The 16,997-nt window shown below is 39.7% G+C and overlaps 1 protein-coding gene across 2 annotated transcripts in view; it reads right to left on the bottom strand.

The window, feature by feature from the left end:
• The window catches only part of mor (SWI/SNF- related protein mor), a 126,030-nt gene that overhangs the window by 86,772 nt on the left and 22,261 nt on the right, over positions 1-16,997 (bottom strand). For both annotated transcript variants that reach the window (XM_068360677.1, XM_068360678.1), the window contains exons 3-4: positions 16,527-16,631; positions 16,204-16,372 (exon numbers count right to left, since the gene is read on the bottom strand). In XM_068360677.1, the coding sequence (XP_068216778.1) occupies positions 16,204-16,372; positions 16,527-16,631 (274 nt within the window). The remainder of the gene's footprint in view (positions 1-16,203; positions 16,373-16,526; positions 16,632-16,997) is intronic.

The raw sequence follows: 16,997 nt of genomic DNA, 5'->3' as shown, positions 1-16,997 counted from the left end.
GAGCGGCTACGCCTATCGTACCCTTTCGCCGATCAACATTTCTTCTCCCAGGGATTGGGGAGCTTGAAAGAGGTCTAAGGCTAGGTGAACGACAGGTTCAAGCAGACGCACCCTCCACAGCACTGAACACATTAACCGCACTAACACTGGCACTTTAGTGATTTACCTCAGACAAAAGTTAACCCCCGTCCGTAGCAAGCCATTCTCCCTTAACCCAAAAGGCTAGAATTGCCAAATATGTCCTTTAGTGTAGGCTCATCAGTACATAAGTGTATCACACATGTAATAATTAATAAACATATACATATATATATATATATATATATATATATATATATATAAGTAATGTAAAAGTGAAATATATATAAAGTATAAGTTAATAAGGTTCAGTGACTTGGGACGAGAATAAAAAACTAGATCGCGAAGAACTACGTTTTCTCTCTCTCTCTCCCCCTGTACAGTGACTTAGGACGAGAATAAAAAACTAGATCGCGAAGAACTATGTTTTCTCTCTCTCTCTCTCCCTGTACAGTGACTTGGGACGATAATAAATATCTGGATCGAGAAGAATTACGTTTTCTCTCTCTCTCTCTAAGTTACGGGAGTAATGGCTCAAGCCACTCACTCTCCGACAATAAAAGGCTATTTGACTAAAGAAAAATACTAAAAGGACTAATTAATTGCAAAATAACATGTTTCTTTTATCTAGTACAACTTAAAAACTTCAGTTTGCAAGAAGAATGTACTATTCGATAAATTCGATACAAAGTGATAACGTAATATCGTGACGATAGACTGAAAACTGCATAGCACAAATAAACTGAACGCTAGGTAATCTTTGAAAACAGATCGAAGACTATCCAATTTTTTTTAAAAAGACAAAAATTTTCTTAACCCTTTTATCCCCCAAAGGACGTACTGATACGTTTCACAAAACTCATCCCTTTACCCCCATGGACATACCGGTACGTCCTTGCAAAAAACTGCTATTTATATTTTTTTTTGCATATTTTTGATAATTTTATCAGAAACTTCAGGCATTTTCTAAGAGAATGAGACCAACCTGACCTCTCTATGATGAAAATTAAGGCTCTTAGAGCAATTTAAATAAATCATATTGCAAAATGTGCTTAAAAAAAAATAACCCCTGGGGGTAAAGGGTTGGAAAGTTCCAAATAGCCTGGGGGTAAAAAGGTTAAAATATTTTCTTAAAATATTCATCACATCGATCCATAAAAATACATAATTTACTCGGCATTTAGTACAAATGGAGTGAGGAGTGATTGAGGCCTAAGGAAGGCGGGTATTGAAGCTTTTCACACACTTCCTATACACAGGGGAAGGGTCAGCCATTACGAAATATCCAGAGAGAGATCAAACAAGCAAGGGTCAAAATAATCAAAACAAAAAGAGTTTCAGGAAAAATCGTAAAAAATTCCAATCAAGCGAAAGCCATTAACCAAAAAAACAAGTACTTCACCAAAGCTGTTGCAAACTTGAAGGTTATGCGCAAGCATGAAAGTTCCAATGTTGTCGCCACAGCGGCAGAGAAGAACTGAGGACTTGAGGAATGGTTCCAGTATCCTGGCGAGTGGTGGCGCTAGTAGTACACCTAGCTACCCAATCTTCGATTGCCTGCGAGTTTTGAATTTTCTGCCGGACGTAAGAGACGTTAGCTATATATGTAATGATTAGAATAGTAATATTACATGTTTAAAACAAATGACGTAATATGTCATGTTGGTTGGAAGAGCTGACCGTGAGATTTGCTATGGTCAACTCAAATTGTATACAGGATGTAAGATGCTAAGTTGTCATTCTTTCTTAGTGTCAACACATTGTCTCTTCGTGTGAAAGTTTGTGACGTCACCGGATGCAGGTGTCTTCCGATTCCGTCACGTGGCTAAATTAAAGCAAGCATACGATATCTGTGATATCGATAATTTATTCAGTTCTTATCTAAACTTCACCAGAATTGGTCATGTGGACCAACACAGCTTCCTCCAGTGATGGAGATGTTTAACTCAGTTGTTTATATACAATAAAACTTAAAAACCACTAAGATGTGTTCAATAAACCATTTAAATACATCTGAAAACAACTCATACTCTCAAATGTGTGCTTAAGACAGTAGCACACCAATAAATGGTGGCAGCGATTAAACTCAAAGACAGCGCTTAAACTCAAAGACAGCGGTTAAACTCTAAGAATTAGAGAAATATCTTCAAGACTTCAAAATAAATAGCTGTAAAACCAGAGATATATCTTCAAGACTTCAACATAAAAGCTGTGAAACCAGAGAATGATCTTCAAGACTTCAAAATAAAACTATCTACAAGAATCTACAATTTTGACTAAGTCCAACGAAAATGCTAACACCAACATATGTTAGTATACAAATAGAATCTTCAATCAACATCCTAGGAAACCCAAGGACTGGCATTCAACTATTGCAAAACATATCCAGGAAGACCTACATTCTACAAGAAACTAGAACGAGACATCGCTAACAAAACATCAAGAGAGAGAGAGAGAGAGACGACTCGACTTCATATATAAGCTAAGTACAAAGATTTTGTATTCATTTCAGTTTGTGCAGTGAAGTGTAGTTATCACAAGTCGTTAGTCAATTATTACTGGGGTGAGTGAATTCCTAAACTTTGTTATAAGAAACTCCGAATTCTCATTTAGAATTTTTCTTTCTTTGTGCTAATTCCTTTTTCTTTCATAAACTCTTGGGGGGAAATGTATTGGGATTAGTAACATTGTTGGGGGAATTTCATTATACATATGCGTTTACGCAGTGGGCGTCTGTACTCATATAGATATTTTGATAGGATTGAAAGGGGTCAAAGAGATAGAAAAAAAAAGAATACAGCAGTCATGGCTCCTCCTGTCAGCCCTACCCCTGGACCTAGTGGTGTAGGCCAGGCTAATCCTCCTCCAATTGTGACGCTTGTAAATGCCAGGTCAGCAATCCTTCCTTTTCAAGGCCGTGTCAACGGGTTCTTGCCACAAAATGTGGAGTCATGGATTTCATCCGTTGATGCCCATTTAAATGCCAAACAAATCGTAGATCCTTTTGTACAATTACAAGAAGCTAAAAGTTTTATAGATTTTTCTAAGGGGGATGCGAGTGCGTATTTAAGAGGTGTTTCATTTCAGGAAGCAGTTACTTGGGATGATTTCAAAGTTAGGTTACGCGCGATCTATGGGGGTGAGGAAGCTTTGGATGTAGTGTTAACGTTACGAAATACACTTAATCAAGCCACTATGAATCGGCTTAATGTTGTTGAGAGAGCAGCTCTCATAGCTGATAGGCTTAACGAATATCAGGACATTTTAGGTAATTCCACTTGGGTTACTAACGATAATATCTCCGTGAAAGATTTTTTACGATTAATGTATTTAACTTGCATGACACTTATGTTGCCTGAAGCTTTAGTGCGGTGCTTTGATAAGAAGTTAATGCCTGCAAGTACGGAATTGGATGTCTATAAACAGATAAAGAAGCACATGTCCAAGTGTCCAGATCTCGATCCCGTGTTAACTCAAGTTTTTGCTAAGAATGAAACAAAACCACAAACAGTGAACGTAATTAATAATCCAGTAGCGGGAGTGACGTGTTACAACTGCAAACGTCAAGGTCACATAAGCGCAGACTGTAGAACGAAATTTTGTTCAGTTCACAACACAGGATCACATTCTTATAGTCAATGTTACGCGCGTAAGACACAACAATATCCTAGAAATACACAGTCAATTCCATATGGAAATAAAAAGAAAAATCCTCATTTTAACAATAAGAAGAAACAACAAAATGTCAATGCAGTTCAGAGTCCGAAACAAACAAACACTTCTTCAAATATCGCTGAGCCTGGGCCGTCAAACCAGACCTCGCAAAGTCAGCCTAATTTTCAGAATGTGCAGAGCAAAGCAAATACCACATAGTTAACTCTAGAGGGGAAGAGAGTGATGTTGGGTCAAGGTCATTTATGTCAACATCAATAGTATTGAATAATCAATTTAATGTTTTATCAGATAATTGTGAGACAATAGATTTTCCTATGAAACACACGGCCGAATTAAGTAAAACAGTGCATGCTCCCGTAGATTTGCAACGAATTCATACAATAATAAGCCAAAATGAGTTACGGCCAACCTTATATGCTGTAAATTTAGAACACAAATCCTTTACGTTATTTTTTGACTCTGGTAGTCCACGTAATATTATGGATTTGAAGACGCATCATTTGTTGTTTTCGAACTTTCCGATTGAAAAATCAGGAATCAGACTTTCAGGTATAGGAAATAATGAATTAAACGTCATAGGCATAACTCATATTCAGTTCAGAGTCGGTAATCGCACGTTTGCCGATACATTTGTTGTTGTGAAAAACATTAATATGTATCCAGCTGTAATTATAGGATACCCATCTATGGGAAATCAAAACATTATCTTAGCTCCTGCAAAGCACGGCGTGTATATCAAAGGGAAATTCTATAAGTCTTCTAATACTTTAAAGTCAGTTTTGGATAAAAAGGAGACGACAAATGTAACCGTAACGTACGTTGAAGAACCAATAACTTGTCTCACTAGTAAAGAAATAATACACGCGACCCAGCAGAATTCTCGTTCACCCGTAATATCATCTTGCACGCAATATATCGAACCAAACATACCTTCGAATTTAATAGTGCAAATAAAGAAAACACTACCGGGATCTGAAATATTAATCCTTTCCGATACTTTGAAAACCAACGGATTGTCTGTCACACAAGCTATTTATACAGTAGGCTCACATCAGCAATGTAATATCGAAGTCTGTAATCATTTAAATAACACTTTAGTAATTCACAAAAATCAACATATCTTGGATGTAGAAGTTTATAAACATCGTATTCTTACCGTTGCTGAAATCAATCACTCTAAATCAGTTGCGGATGAATCCCTTTTACGATCTATTAAAAATAAAATCAGAAAGGACATTCAAGACGAAGAAATTCAGCAGAAAATTTTTGAACTTTTAAATAAATATACAGATGTCTTTTCCACTACGGATGGATCCTTAGGGAAAACAGATGTGATCGAGCATCAAATAAGGTTAAAAGACAAACAGAAAATTATATATGTACCCTCGTACAGACTCCCTATGAAATTCCAGAATGAAATAAATGATGAAGTAGGTAAAATGTTAGAGGAAGGAGTCATTAGAAAATCAAATAGCCCTTATAATTTTCCTTTAATAGTTGTACCGAAAAAAGATCGAACATGGCGTATCTGCGTCGACTTTCGTCGTCTAAACGAGGAAACGATCCCTGATCGATTCCCAGTGCCATGTACTGACGATATTTTGTCTTTGTTAGGTCAGAATAAATATTTTACCAGTTTGGACTTACTTAAAGGCTTTCACCAGATATCATTAGAAGAAGATAGTATCCCATACACAGCCTTCAGCACAGCCAGGGGACATTATGAATTTTTACGGATGCCTTTTGGTTTACGTTGTGCTCCTATAACATTTACAAGAATGATTAACATAGTGTTTGGAGACTTGTTAGGGGATATATTGCATGCCTATATGGATGATCTTGTAATCTTTTCCAACACCTTAGAGGAACATCTACGTAAGTTAGAACTAGTACTACAGAGATTAAGACAACATAACTTAAGGGTAAAGATTAGTAAGTGTGAATTTTTCAAAACAGAATTAATATATTTAGGTTTCATGGTGTCAAGCCAAGGTCTTAAAGTAGTCCATGATAAGGTGTCGGCTATACGTAATTTTCCCATACCTACTAATGTCAAGGGAATACAGCAATTTCTGGGTTGTAGTGGATATTACAGGCGTTTTATACGCAACTATTCAATAATAGCCGCTCCTTTAACTGATCTTACGAAGAAGGGCGTAGATTTCATATGGTCTGAGCAACATCAACAGGCGTTTAATACTTTGAAAGATGAACTGTGTAGTTCTCCTATCTTAAAATTTCCTGACTTCGGTAAGGAATTCTTCATTGCAACAGACGCCTCAGACTTAGGAGTAGGAGGGGTATTGCTTCAGCAATATGATAAACAGTTTTTCCCGATAGCTTTCTATTCTCGAAAATTGAGAACTTCCGAAAGTAAGTATGCAGTAATAGACAAGGAAGGACTAGCTATTGTTAATTCGCTAGTGCATTTTAAGTTCATAATTTACGGTTATCCCGTTAAGGTTCTTACTGACCATAAACCACTAACAGAGTTCTTTAAAGGCTTCAATCACAGCCCTAAACGAACTCGGTGGCATTTAATCATTCAAGATTTTGGCGCAAGAATCGGGTATTTACCTGGGAAAGCAAATATCATTGCGGATGCATTATCACGCAACCCCGTGTCATCTTGTACGGAGTCTTTAGCTGAATTAATAGATATATCAACATCCATGCCTATTGTAAAAACAATATCTGAACAAGAAGATTTAGGCTGGAGTGCTGAATTGTTACAGACTGAGCAAAGAAAAAATCAGAAAATAGAAACAATTATAAATGCTTTGAAAGGCAATCATAAAGAAAAGGAATATATAAAGTATAAGCAGCAGAATTATGTAATCAAAGATAATATTCTGTGTAGGACTGTGACAAGGAAAACCCGCAATACACCACATGTAACTAACGACCAGGTAGTAGTACCAAACTCACTTGTTTCCACTGTCCTGAATTGGTTGCATTCAAATCCATTACATGGACACCCTGGGTTCTCATTAATGTCACAGAAAGCCAAATCATTGTTTTATTGGCATACAATGCTTACAGATATAAAAAGACACATAGCTAATTGTCGCACATGTCAGGAAAACAAAGGGCATACAAAAACACCTGTTAGCTTAGGAGCTTATCCTGTTCCCAATCAACCCTTTGAAAGAATACATTTAGATTTGTTAACAGGATTTTACGAGTCAGACAGAGGGAATAAGCACCTCTTAGTAATTATAGATGCTTTAACTCGATATACAGAACTAATAGCGCTTAAAACTAAAACTGCGATTGAATGCGCTAGGAAGTTTTACGAGTGTTACATTTGTAAACATGGAATTCCACACATGATAATCTCAGACTCGGGTGGTGAATTTAATAATCACTTTCTTATCTCATTGTGTGAATTCCTCAACATAAAGAAGGTCAATACCATGATATATCACCCAGAGTCGAATGGGCTAGTGGAAAGAGCAAATAGGAAGATATTAAATATATTAAGGGTAACACTAGGGGGATCAGACCCCAACTGGGATATTGCAATACCGGCGGCACTGAGTACTCTGAATCATTCATATCATATATCAATTAAAATGTCACCGCATGAAGCATTGTATGGTACCCCAGTTAGAACACCTTTCCATGTATTAACGCCTACAACTAATCTATCAAATCCTTTAAAGGAATGTATAAATGCAAGTATAAGTCGATATGATATCCTTCGAAAGAATTTAGAAGAATCACAAATCATAATGAAAAGGAATCATGATAAAATAGCGAAACCAACTAAAACATATACCGTGGGTGATAACATCTATATTCAAATCAATGTCAGAAAAGGGCTCAACTATAAACTAACACCTAAGTTTGAAGGCCCATTTAACATTTTGGAAACATTAACGGCCAATAGGTTTAGAATTCAAAACGTAGCCCAACCCACGGATGAGAGAATAGTACCATTGTCTCACATAAGAAATTAAAAAGTAGTGAGGAAAAATTTTAATTTTTGTAACTAAAAAGTTTTCTTTTTAATACAGGAGTAATTACATATATTTTTTCTCGTTACAGGTTTCCAAGATGAATTTTTTGTTGTTGGGAGTGATATTGTTCGCTCAGACATTTTTTTCGTATGGGATGAGTTCTAAGACTAAGAATATATATTTTAAATATGGAAATATAGTTGAAAGACAAGAAGACATTTTTATTACATCAACCAACGTAATTGTCGAAGTGCATATGCAAGCAATTTTTCTTCAAGAGAATGATGTCACTAGCTTAAGAACCGCCATTTCAAGGTTTTCTGCATCATTGGATGAGTTGCATAGGAGACATTTTCATTTGACTACTAAGAGTTTGCTTGGATCAACATTAAAAGTTGCAGAGATGCTATCTGATGACTTAAAAAATAAGACTGGAGAGACAGGATCTTTGGCTTATGACCTTTTGATGTGGACTGTAGGACACGAACAAAAAGAAAGACGGAATCCGTTCATTTATGCTGCATTAAGCATCTTTGGGTCTGTTGCAAGTTTAGGTTTAGGACTTTCCAATCGTCTTAAAATTAGTAATCAAAATAAGAAAATTGAGTTCTTGACTCATAAAGATGAATTGATTATGTCAGAACTAAGGGATCAGTTAGCTTCAATCAATAAAATTATGGATTTGTTAAATGAACATTCAGATAATATCGTTCAAATTATGGAAGTACAGGATTTGTTAGCAACATTAACGTATTATGATTCAAAGATAGATCACATACATAACAGAATTGCACATTTCATTGAGAAATCCAAGGATTATGTAGAAGCTATCACGTTAGCAACTAAAGGTGTATTGTCGCTCCATTTGTTGCCTATACGTTACTTAAAATTGGTTCTGGAGAACACTAGGGATAAACTAGGCTATGTTCCTTTGTTAGACGAACATAGGTTAGAATTTTATTACAGCCTAATTACAGTAAACGTAGATAATAACAAGATTAGGATTACAATTCCCTTTGATTCTTCTGATGCCTGGCAATCTTACAGGATATCACCATTTCCGACTTTCATGACGAATCACTCAAATCCAGTAATATCCAGTTTGACAGGACACGTATTGATTTCCCCAGACAAGGAAACATATACGGTCATTAAAGACTTAAATCAATTAACTCACTGTTCAGACGCAATGGATAGAAAAATATGTACAGCTGACTCATTTGAATTCCGTAAAAACTTGATGGATTCATGCGAGTTAGGTATAGTGCTAGACGGTGCTCTCTCCCATACAAGTGAAAATTGTCTGGATAAGCTTTATCCCTTTGACAATAAAGAATTCAATTGCAGACTAAATAATGGCTCGTGGATACGATACGACAAGGACGGCTTCAATGTATCATGCCCTGACGGATCCACATCATTCAACCACATCTTCGTCGCAGCAGATGGCTGTATCGGGACTTCCCCGAATTCCATGGTGACTGGCCTACGGACAATCATCAGAGAACGAGCTTACTTCGCGAACTTCACGTGGACCTCTACAACGCCCGCACTTCCTCTCCCCTATAAAGGAAGTGTGGCGAAACGCTTAATGAAACTTACCGAAAGGGACCACCTGTCGCCGACTTACAAAGAGATTCTTCACCCTATATTACTAGCAGGTTTATTGGTAACGGCGTTGATTTTTATCGCCGTGAACATCCTTGTTTGGCGTAGGTTACGGCACAGCAAGCAGCTACAAAGGAACGAGTTGAATAGCCCTGACAATACCCCTTACTTGATCCAGTTCAAAGCTGTATGAGTGGCCACCTCATTCGCTAAGGGAGTAATTTGTCAGGATGATGTTTGTATGAAAAGCTGACTAGTACGCTAGTAATATGTAATTAAAGAAATTCTCTACATTTGCATTGTTAAAAATACATTTAAAAAAACATTTAAAAAAGTAAATAAAATAAAAAAGGATATAAATCATTTTTTTCTCTCGGCATCTAATAAAAATATATAAGCCGGAATGTTAAAAAAGAAAAAAAAAAAAAAAAAAAAAAAAAAAAAAAAAAGAAAAGAAAAAATATATAAGATATATAACAGAATCTATGGGCATCTAATAAAATGTATCAGCCCTATATACAAATATATATATATATATATGTACGAAACCGTGGTACGTGTACGTACCAGGAATTTGTATTTGTGCACTAAAAATTGAGTATCTTGTTTCTGACAAAGGTAACAATTATTCTTTATCAAGTTACCGAATCATTTGTAAGTCAGAATTTGATTTGTTTTTTGGTACCATGTAATCATTTGCTAGCAATGTACCATATATATGATCTTGGTTTTATCATGCATTTTTCTTTTTGCTTTGGTAATATCTTTTTTGTATGCATTATTGTTATTAATTTTGATGTGCCTATTTGGACATTCGTCCTCAGTTGGATATAGCTAGTTTTGAGCAATGAATGATACGTATGTCCAGTCACACCTAATAACCATGTTTCGGCTTGTTGTTAAATTTTTGTAAAAAAATTGAGATAGCTGGCCGAGCTTATGTAATGATTAGAATAGTAATATTACATGTTTAAAACAAATGACGTAATATGTCATGTTGGTTGGAAGAGCTGACCGTGAGATTTGCTATGGTCAACTCAAATTGTATACAGGATGTAAGATGCTAAGTTGTCATTCTTTCTTAGTGTCAACACATTGTCTCTTCGTGTGAAAGTTTGTGACGTCACCGGATGCAGGTGTCTTCCGATTCCGTCACGTGGCTAAATTAAAGCAAGCATACGATATCTGTGATATCGATAATTTATTCAGTTCTTATCTAAACTTCACCAGAATTGGTCATGTGGACCAACACAGCTTCCTCCAGTGATGGAGATGTTTAACTCAGTTGTTTATATACAATAAAACTTAAAAACCACTAAGATGTGTTCAATAAACCATTTAAATACATCTGAAAACAACTCATACTCAAATGTGTGCTTAAGACAGTAGCACACCAATATATATACATCCACCGGCTAAGTTAAATGTTTAAAAATATAAATTACTTCCAAATTTGTCATTTATTCCGTTACTGGAATACAAACCAACAATATTTATTGGGGTGACTCACCCATTAGGAGGGAGGATGTCCCTGCCAATTGGCTTTTGGCTTTACCCGGGGTTCTCCGTGTTGTGCAGGTTAGTGCACAAATAAGGAGACCCTAAAACCTCGCTAAATGGTCTGCGGCCTACACAAGCTGTGTGTTGAGTTACTAGCAATGTGACTGCGAAGGTGCAAGTTATTCCGAGTCTTGTAGGAAATAATAAAGTTGACCAAGACATTCCAATACCACCTCGCCAGGGTATGGGATCACAACAGTACTGGAACAATACTAGGTTACACAAGAGAGTAATGGTTTATCTGCAGAGGTTTGAGGTCAGTTAGTGCAGAGGACCCAGGATGCTGATTTCCCCAAGCGAGGGGAGGATGAAGAAAGAAAACGAGCCAGACATTGTTTCATTCATTCAGACTAAAACTGGATAACCAATGCCCTTAACCATCTGCTAATTGTCCAATAAGGAGTGCTACTTGTCCAATAAGGAGGTTGAGGTACTACTGTATACAAGCTGTTGTGCAGCCACCACAGGTCCGATAGAAAACGTATCGAGGTTCCTGTGTGAAACGTCTTGCAGGTAGTGGGCAGTGGAAGTTGTCTGAAGTTTCCACACACAGGCTCCCAGAACCTGCGTTGAAGAGTAGTTTCTTTTGAAGGCCAGGGACGTAGCTATGCCCCTGACATCGTGACCTCTGGGTTGACTTGTTGGCAGAGAATCGGGACTCAGAGCAAGGTCAATGACCCTGCTAATCCATGCAGAGATGATGTTTTTCGTGATTCTCTTCTTGTTTCTGTCTGTGCTGATGAAGAGTGAGGGAGCTCTGGGCCGAGCTGCTCCTGTTCTCTTGAGGTAGCGCCTCCTCAAACATCTTACTGGGCATAGTAACGAATAATCTGGGTCGTCAGTTACATAGCAGAAACTCGTTATCCGGAAGGAGTTGAATCTAGGATCCGAAACGCCCGGATTCTGAGTATAGGCAACAAACTCAGGGACGAAGTTGAAACTTACCTCTCCCCATCCCCACATGTCATAAGAGAGACCATAAGTTTGCTAACTCGTTTGGCCGAGGCCAAAGCGAGAAGGAACACAGTCTTCCAAGTTAGGTGGCGATCTGTTGCTTGGGATAATGGTTCATAGGGAGGGCTCTTCTAGGATCGAAAAACCCAAACCACATTCCAAGGGGGAGGTCTCATTTCTGACCGAGGACAGATAAGTTCGTAACTCCGCATGAGGAGGGATAGTTCTAGCGATGTCCATTCCTTTAAGTTTAAAGGCAAAACTCGAGGCTGACCGATAGCCTTTAAACGCTGAAACCAAAAGGAGCATTTCTTCCTGCAAATACACACGGAACTCTGCTATTGCTGGAAGAGTGGCATCGAGTGGAGAGATACCCCTTCTACGACACCAACCGCAGAAGACGTTCCATTTCGCATGGTAGACTGAAGCCGACAATTTTTGCAGATAGCCAGACATCCTCTTATCAACTTGTTGCAAAAATCCTCTCTAAGCAAAGAGATGCTGGATAGTCTCCAGGTGTGAAGACGTAGCGAAGCTACTCTGGTGGAAAATGTTGGCATGAGGTTGTACGAGTAGATCGTATCGTGGAGGAAGTTCTTCTGGATGCTCCGGCAGGAGCTGCAGAAGATCCGGAGACCATTCTGCGTGATGCCATAGTGGAGCTATGAGGGTCATTAAAAGATTTACCGATATCCTGGCCTTGTTGAGTACTGGTCTCATCAGACAGAATGGTGGGAATGCGTATACGTCAATGTTGTCCCACCGTTGTTGGAGTGCACTTTGACAGAGAACCTTGGGGTCTGGGACTTGGGAGCAGTAAAGCGGGAGCCTGAAGTTCACGGCAGTTGCACACAGGTCCGCAGTCAACAAAACCTACCAAGTCAGGACTTTGTAGGCTACTACATGATCCAAAGACCATTTGGAACCCACAATCTGTGATGTTCTACACAGATTGTCAGAATGCACATTCCTCTTATTATTATCATCACTTGCTAAGCTACAACCCGTTGGAAAAGCAGGATGCTATAAGCCCAGGGGCTCCAACAGGGAAAATAACCCAGTGAGGAAAGGAAAAAAGGAAAATAAAATATTTTAAGAAGAGTAACAACAAAAATAAACTATAAAAACTTCAACAAAACAAGAGGAAGAGAAATAAGATAGAATAGTGTGCTCGAGAGTACCCTAGCCGAGAATGAAGCGAGCTGATAGTGAGACCGAGTGGACTTCCACCCATCTCAGTAACTCTACTGTAGATGGGATAGGAGCTAAGAAAAAGTACCTCCCTGCTTTTTCATGTAAGCCATTACAGTGGTGTTGTCACTAATCACCTCCAAGTGATCCGCCAGGAACTGGTGGAACTCTGGTGGGCCAGATATACGGCCTTTATCTCAAGGAGATTTATGTGAAGGTACTTTTCGGACTCTGTCCATAGGCCTAAGGCCATGTGGTGCAGCACGTGGGCCCTCCACACTTCTTTTGATGCGTCCAAAAACAGCATCGAATCAGGTGGAAGGACGAGAAGACTGACCATCCAAGGTCCGTCCTTTCCACTTGTCCCGTAAGGATCAAGGGTGTCTTGGAATCGAAGGCCTGATTCCAATTGGACTTCAATCACTACTGGAGGAATCGGATCCTGAGGCCGCCGTTGGGAGGTAAACGAGTCAAGGATAAGTGTCTGAGGAGACATAGCCACTTCTGGGCTGGGAGTTCTACTCGTATGAGATAAGGTCTCGCAACCTTACTCAGCCTCACTACCCTGTCGTCTGATGGGAAGGCATTGTGCACTTTGGTGTCTAGAATCATGTCCAGGTATACCAGTCTTTGAGTGGGAAGCAGTGATGACTTCTTGAGGTTTACCACAATCCCCAGATCTTGGCAAAGCCTAAGAAGTTTGTCTCGGTGCTGAAGAAGGGTTGTCACCGAGCCAGCTAGGATTAGCCAGTCATTCAGATAAGAAAGGAGACGTATGCCGATCCTGAGGGCAAACACTCTTGTGAAGACCTGACGTGCTGTGGAAAGATCGCAGCAGAGCACCTTGAACCGATATATTTTGTTGTCGGTGCTAAATCTTAAGATACCTCATTGAAGATGGATGGACTGGGATCTGGAAGTATGCGTCATTCAGATCAAGTGTACAAAAGTAGTCCTGTGATCTTACCGCTTGTCTGACCATGTCTACCGTCTCCACGGTGAACGAAATCCGTTCGACAAACTTGCTCAGAGCCAAAAGGTTGATGACTGGTCTCCAGCCTCCAGACACCCTTTTCATAAGAAAGAATCAACTGAAGAAACCTGGTTACCCAAAGGGCCTGCCCCTATGCTGATCCCATCGCAAGAGAGTTCACAAGCACTGGATTCTTAGTCAGTGGTGGGAGAGATGGAATGAACGGGACGCGATACCCCGAAAAAATCACAAAGACCGTCTAGGGTTTGGCCCCGAGCTGCATCCACCTGAACCAGCAGCTTTGTAGGCATCCCCCCACTGGTGGACAAGCAGAGGGACTGCTTACCCTAGCGTTTGCGGCTTCTGCCGCCACCTCTCGTGATGTTTTCCTCCACAGGTGGACTTGGTGCCTTTCTGGTCCTTGACAAGAGAGGGTTTCTCAGACACCACTTGGATTTCCTCCACTTCGCCACAGTCTGCTCAACGTTCTTAAGCTCAAAAAGTGAGGAAGCCTCTAGAGAGGAGTTCCGCAGCCTAGTGATTCTGGCGTTAAGGACCTGTTGCTACAATCTCTCTGCCAAAGCATCCCTTCGTTTCAAGATGGCATTGGCCCACAGATTCATTACTTGATGGGCCAGAAACTCAATGGTGCGGGTGCCTATGAGAAGGAAGGTCTCAAAAGCTTTCCTGATATTTTCCTTAGAAAAATCTTTGGTCCGTACCAGGATTCCAATAGATCCCAACGAAAGATCCAGCCATGAAGTAGCCTGCATGGCGTACTTTGTGACCTTCTCTTTGTTCAAGATGTCCCAAGCTGAGAATGCAACCTGACAAGAGGAGAGCCTCTCTAGAGAGACTCCCTTTGTCAGACCCTCAAGAGGGTGGTGGAGAGGTAGGGTCGAGCAAGGTTCGTCCAGAACCTTGTAGTATCTCCTCCGAGCACGGCAAGATCTTCTACCAAGATGATGACGTCCCACAGCAACCGGTGGATCAGAAAGCTGACTGTAAGCAGGGCTCCAAAGAGAATTCTATGAGTGCTGCTTCACGCGAACAAGAAAGGGGAACACTCGCAGGAGACATGCCTTGGACTTTGCTCTCCCCCCGAAGGATGTTCATCAGGGGGAGGAGAGCAGTCCTCAGTGGCAGAAGAATCAGAAGCAGCAACAGGATCTGCTGGCAAGGTAGCAGATGAGACCTCCGAAACCCCTACGTCAACCAAAGTCAAGGGGTCGACATCTGACTATAACAATCACTGCTGCTCAGCACCCCAGTGAAGAAATGGCAGCAGAGCTTGATTGGAGGCAGGACCGGGCAAACACAATGAAGGCCAAACCTGTAACAAGGGAAAAAAGAGACGGCTTGCCTCAGGGGGAGAGCTGGAGCCACTTCACTAGGGGAGGCAGCACTGTCTCTCGATGACAGAGGTGACCGGGGGGGGGTTAATCGATATATGCTACCATTCAACGGCTCCCCGGAGGAAGCCGTTCGAGTAGGAGTTTCAGAGAAGATTCGGGGAGCGGAAGACGACTTGGATTTCTCTTCTGCTTCGAGGAAACCTTCGAAAGAGAGTCCCGCTTAGCCTTCTTCCTTCGACGCCCATACCTTTCCAACTGGGAGGCAGACCATTCCCGGCATTCATCACATTTATTAGATTCATCGTAGCGTTGACTTCTGCAGACAGGACAAAGGCGGTGAGGATCAGTTTCCACCACGCACATGAAGGTACCGCAGGTGCAGCCCTCCAAACCAGGGCAGGTACGCATGGCCGGTAGAAAGAACTCGGCACACACACTCTGAAAAAAGAAAAAGACAAAATAAAAGATTAATGGATGGTCGTCCAAAACAATGGCAAGGAGGAAGAGCAGCAACAAGCGTTCCCAATTCGAGCCAAAAGCAAAGTCAAGCAGAGTCAGGATGGGTAGTTAACCCTTGCTAAATTCTAATGGGTCGTCCTTTCAGATTCGGCAAAAGTAATACCCCTATAAATAGCATTGCTTTGTATTCCAATCATGGAACAAATAGAGTATGACTAAAAAATAATAATACATAAACAAATATTGTAATCAAATAAATTAATACAATCAAAACTTGTGAAAACCTTCATAAAACTTCTACCTATAAAATGAAAAGTTAACACAAAAATAAGCAGACTCAAGTCTTGGAAACCCTCCTACCCCAATAACGACACACATTAAGACTTACCAACAATTTTTCCATCATGGCGCTTCACAATATCTTTCAGCTCATTACGTAATTCCTTATCTACTTCACTGTGGATGTATACAGATGGTTTTGCCCAGCATTTATTGGAAAGCAATGATTTTTCAATTTCTTTGAAGAGCTCAATATTGGTATCTTTGCGGGATGGTGACTGAAAGAGACGATAGATGAACTATTTCAGGAACCTTTAAAAAAACACAGATTTTAAATGTCAGATTATGATACAAACTTGTTCACTTTATCTTGGAAGAATATATATATACATACATTGCAAGGAAAATATACATTAATACATTAAAGCATACCTGAAAATCAAACCTTCGCCATCCCTGATCACTTTTGAATTTATATACAGTGCTAAGAATATGACATAAGCCTCCTCCTGGTTTAAAGTCTAGGAAGCACTTCATCTGAAAATTAAAAGACAATTAGATAATAGCTTTAATCATTAACATGACAAATTCATAGACAATTAGTATTTTTCCTAACAATACAACCCTTAGCTATTAAATTTAGGGGTATTACTGTCTGTGAAGCTGAAATGACGAGGCATTAAAATTTAGCGAGGGTTAACCACCCATACCACTAGTTAGCGTGGGTAGGGGGGTACCTTGTTACCGCTCCCACTTATACACCAGTGATTTAGCCCACTTTGCTTGGAGGTAGGACTTCAAGGGGGATAGGGCTGGCGGGCAAGTTTGTATAAATAGCTAAGGTTTGTATCATTAGGAAAAATACAAATTATCTACAAATTTGTCATTTCTTCCGTAACTGGG

This window comes from Palaemon carinicauda, chromosome 37 (genome assembly GCF_036898095.1).
Source record: "Palaemon carinicauda isolate YSFRI2023 chromosome 37, ASM3689809v2, whole genome shotgun sequence".
In the NCBI taxonomy this organism is placed as follows: Eukaryota; Metazoa; Arthropoda; class Malacostraca; order Decapoda; family Palaemonidae; genus Palaemon; species Palaemon carinicauda.
Note: the sequence above shows the minus strand (reverse complement) of the source record. Positions and strands in the feature narration are given on the sequence as shown.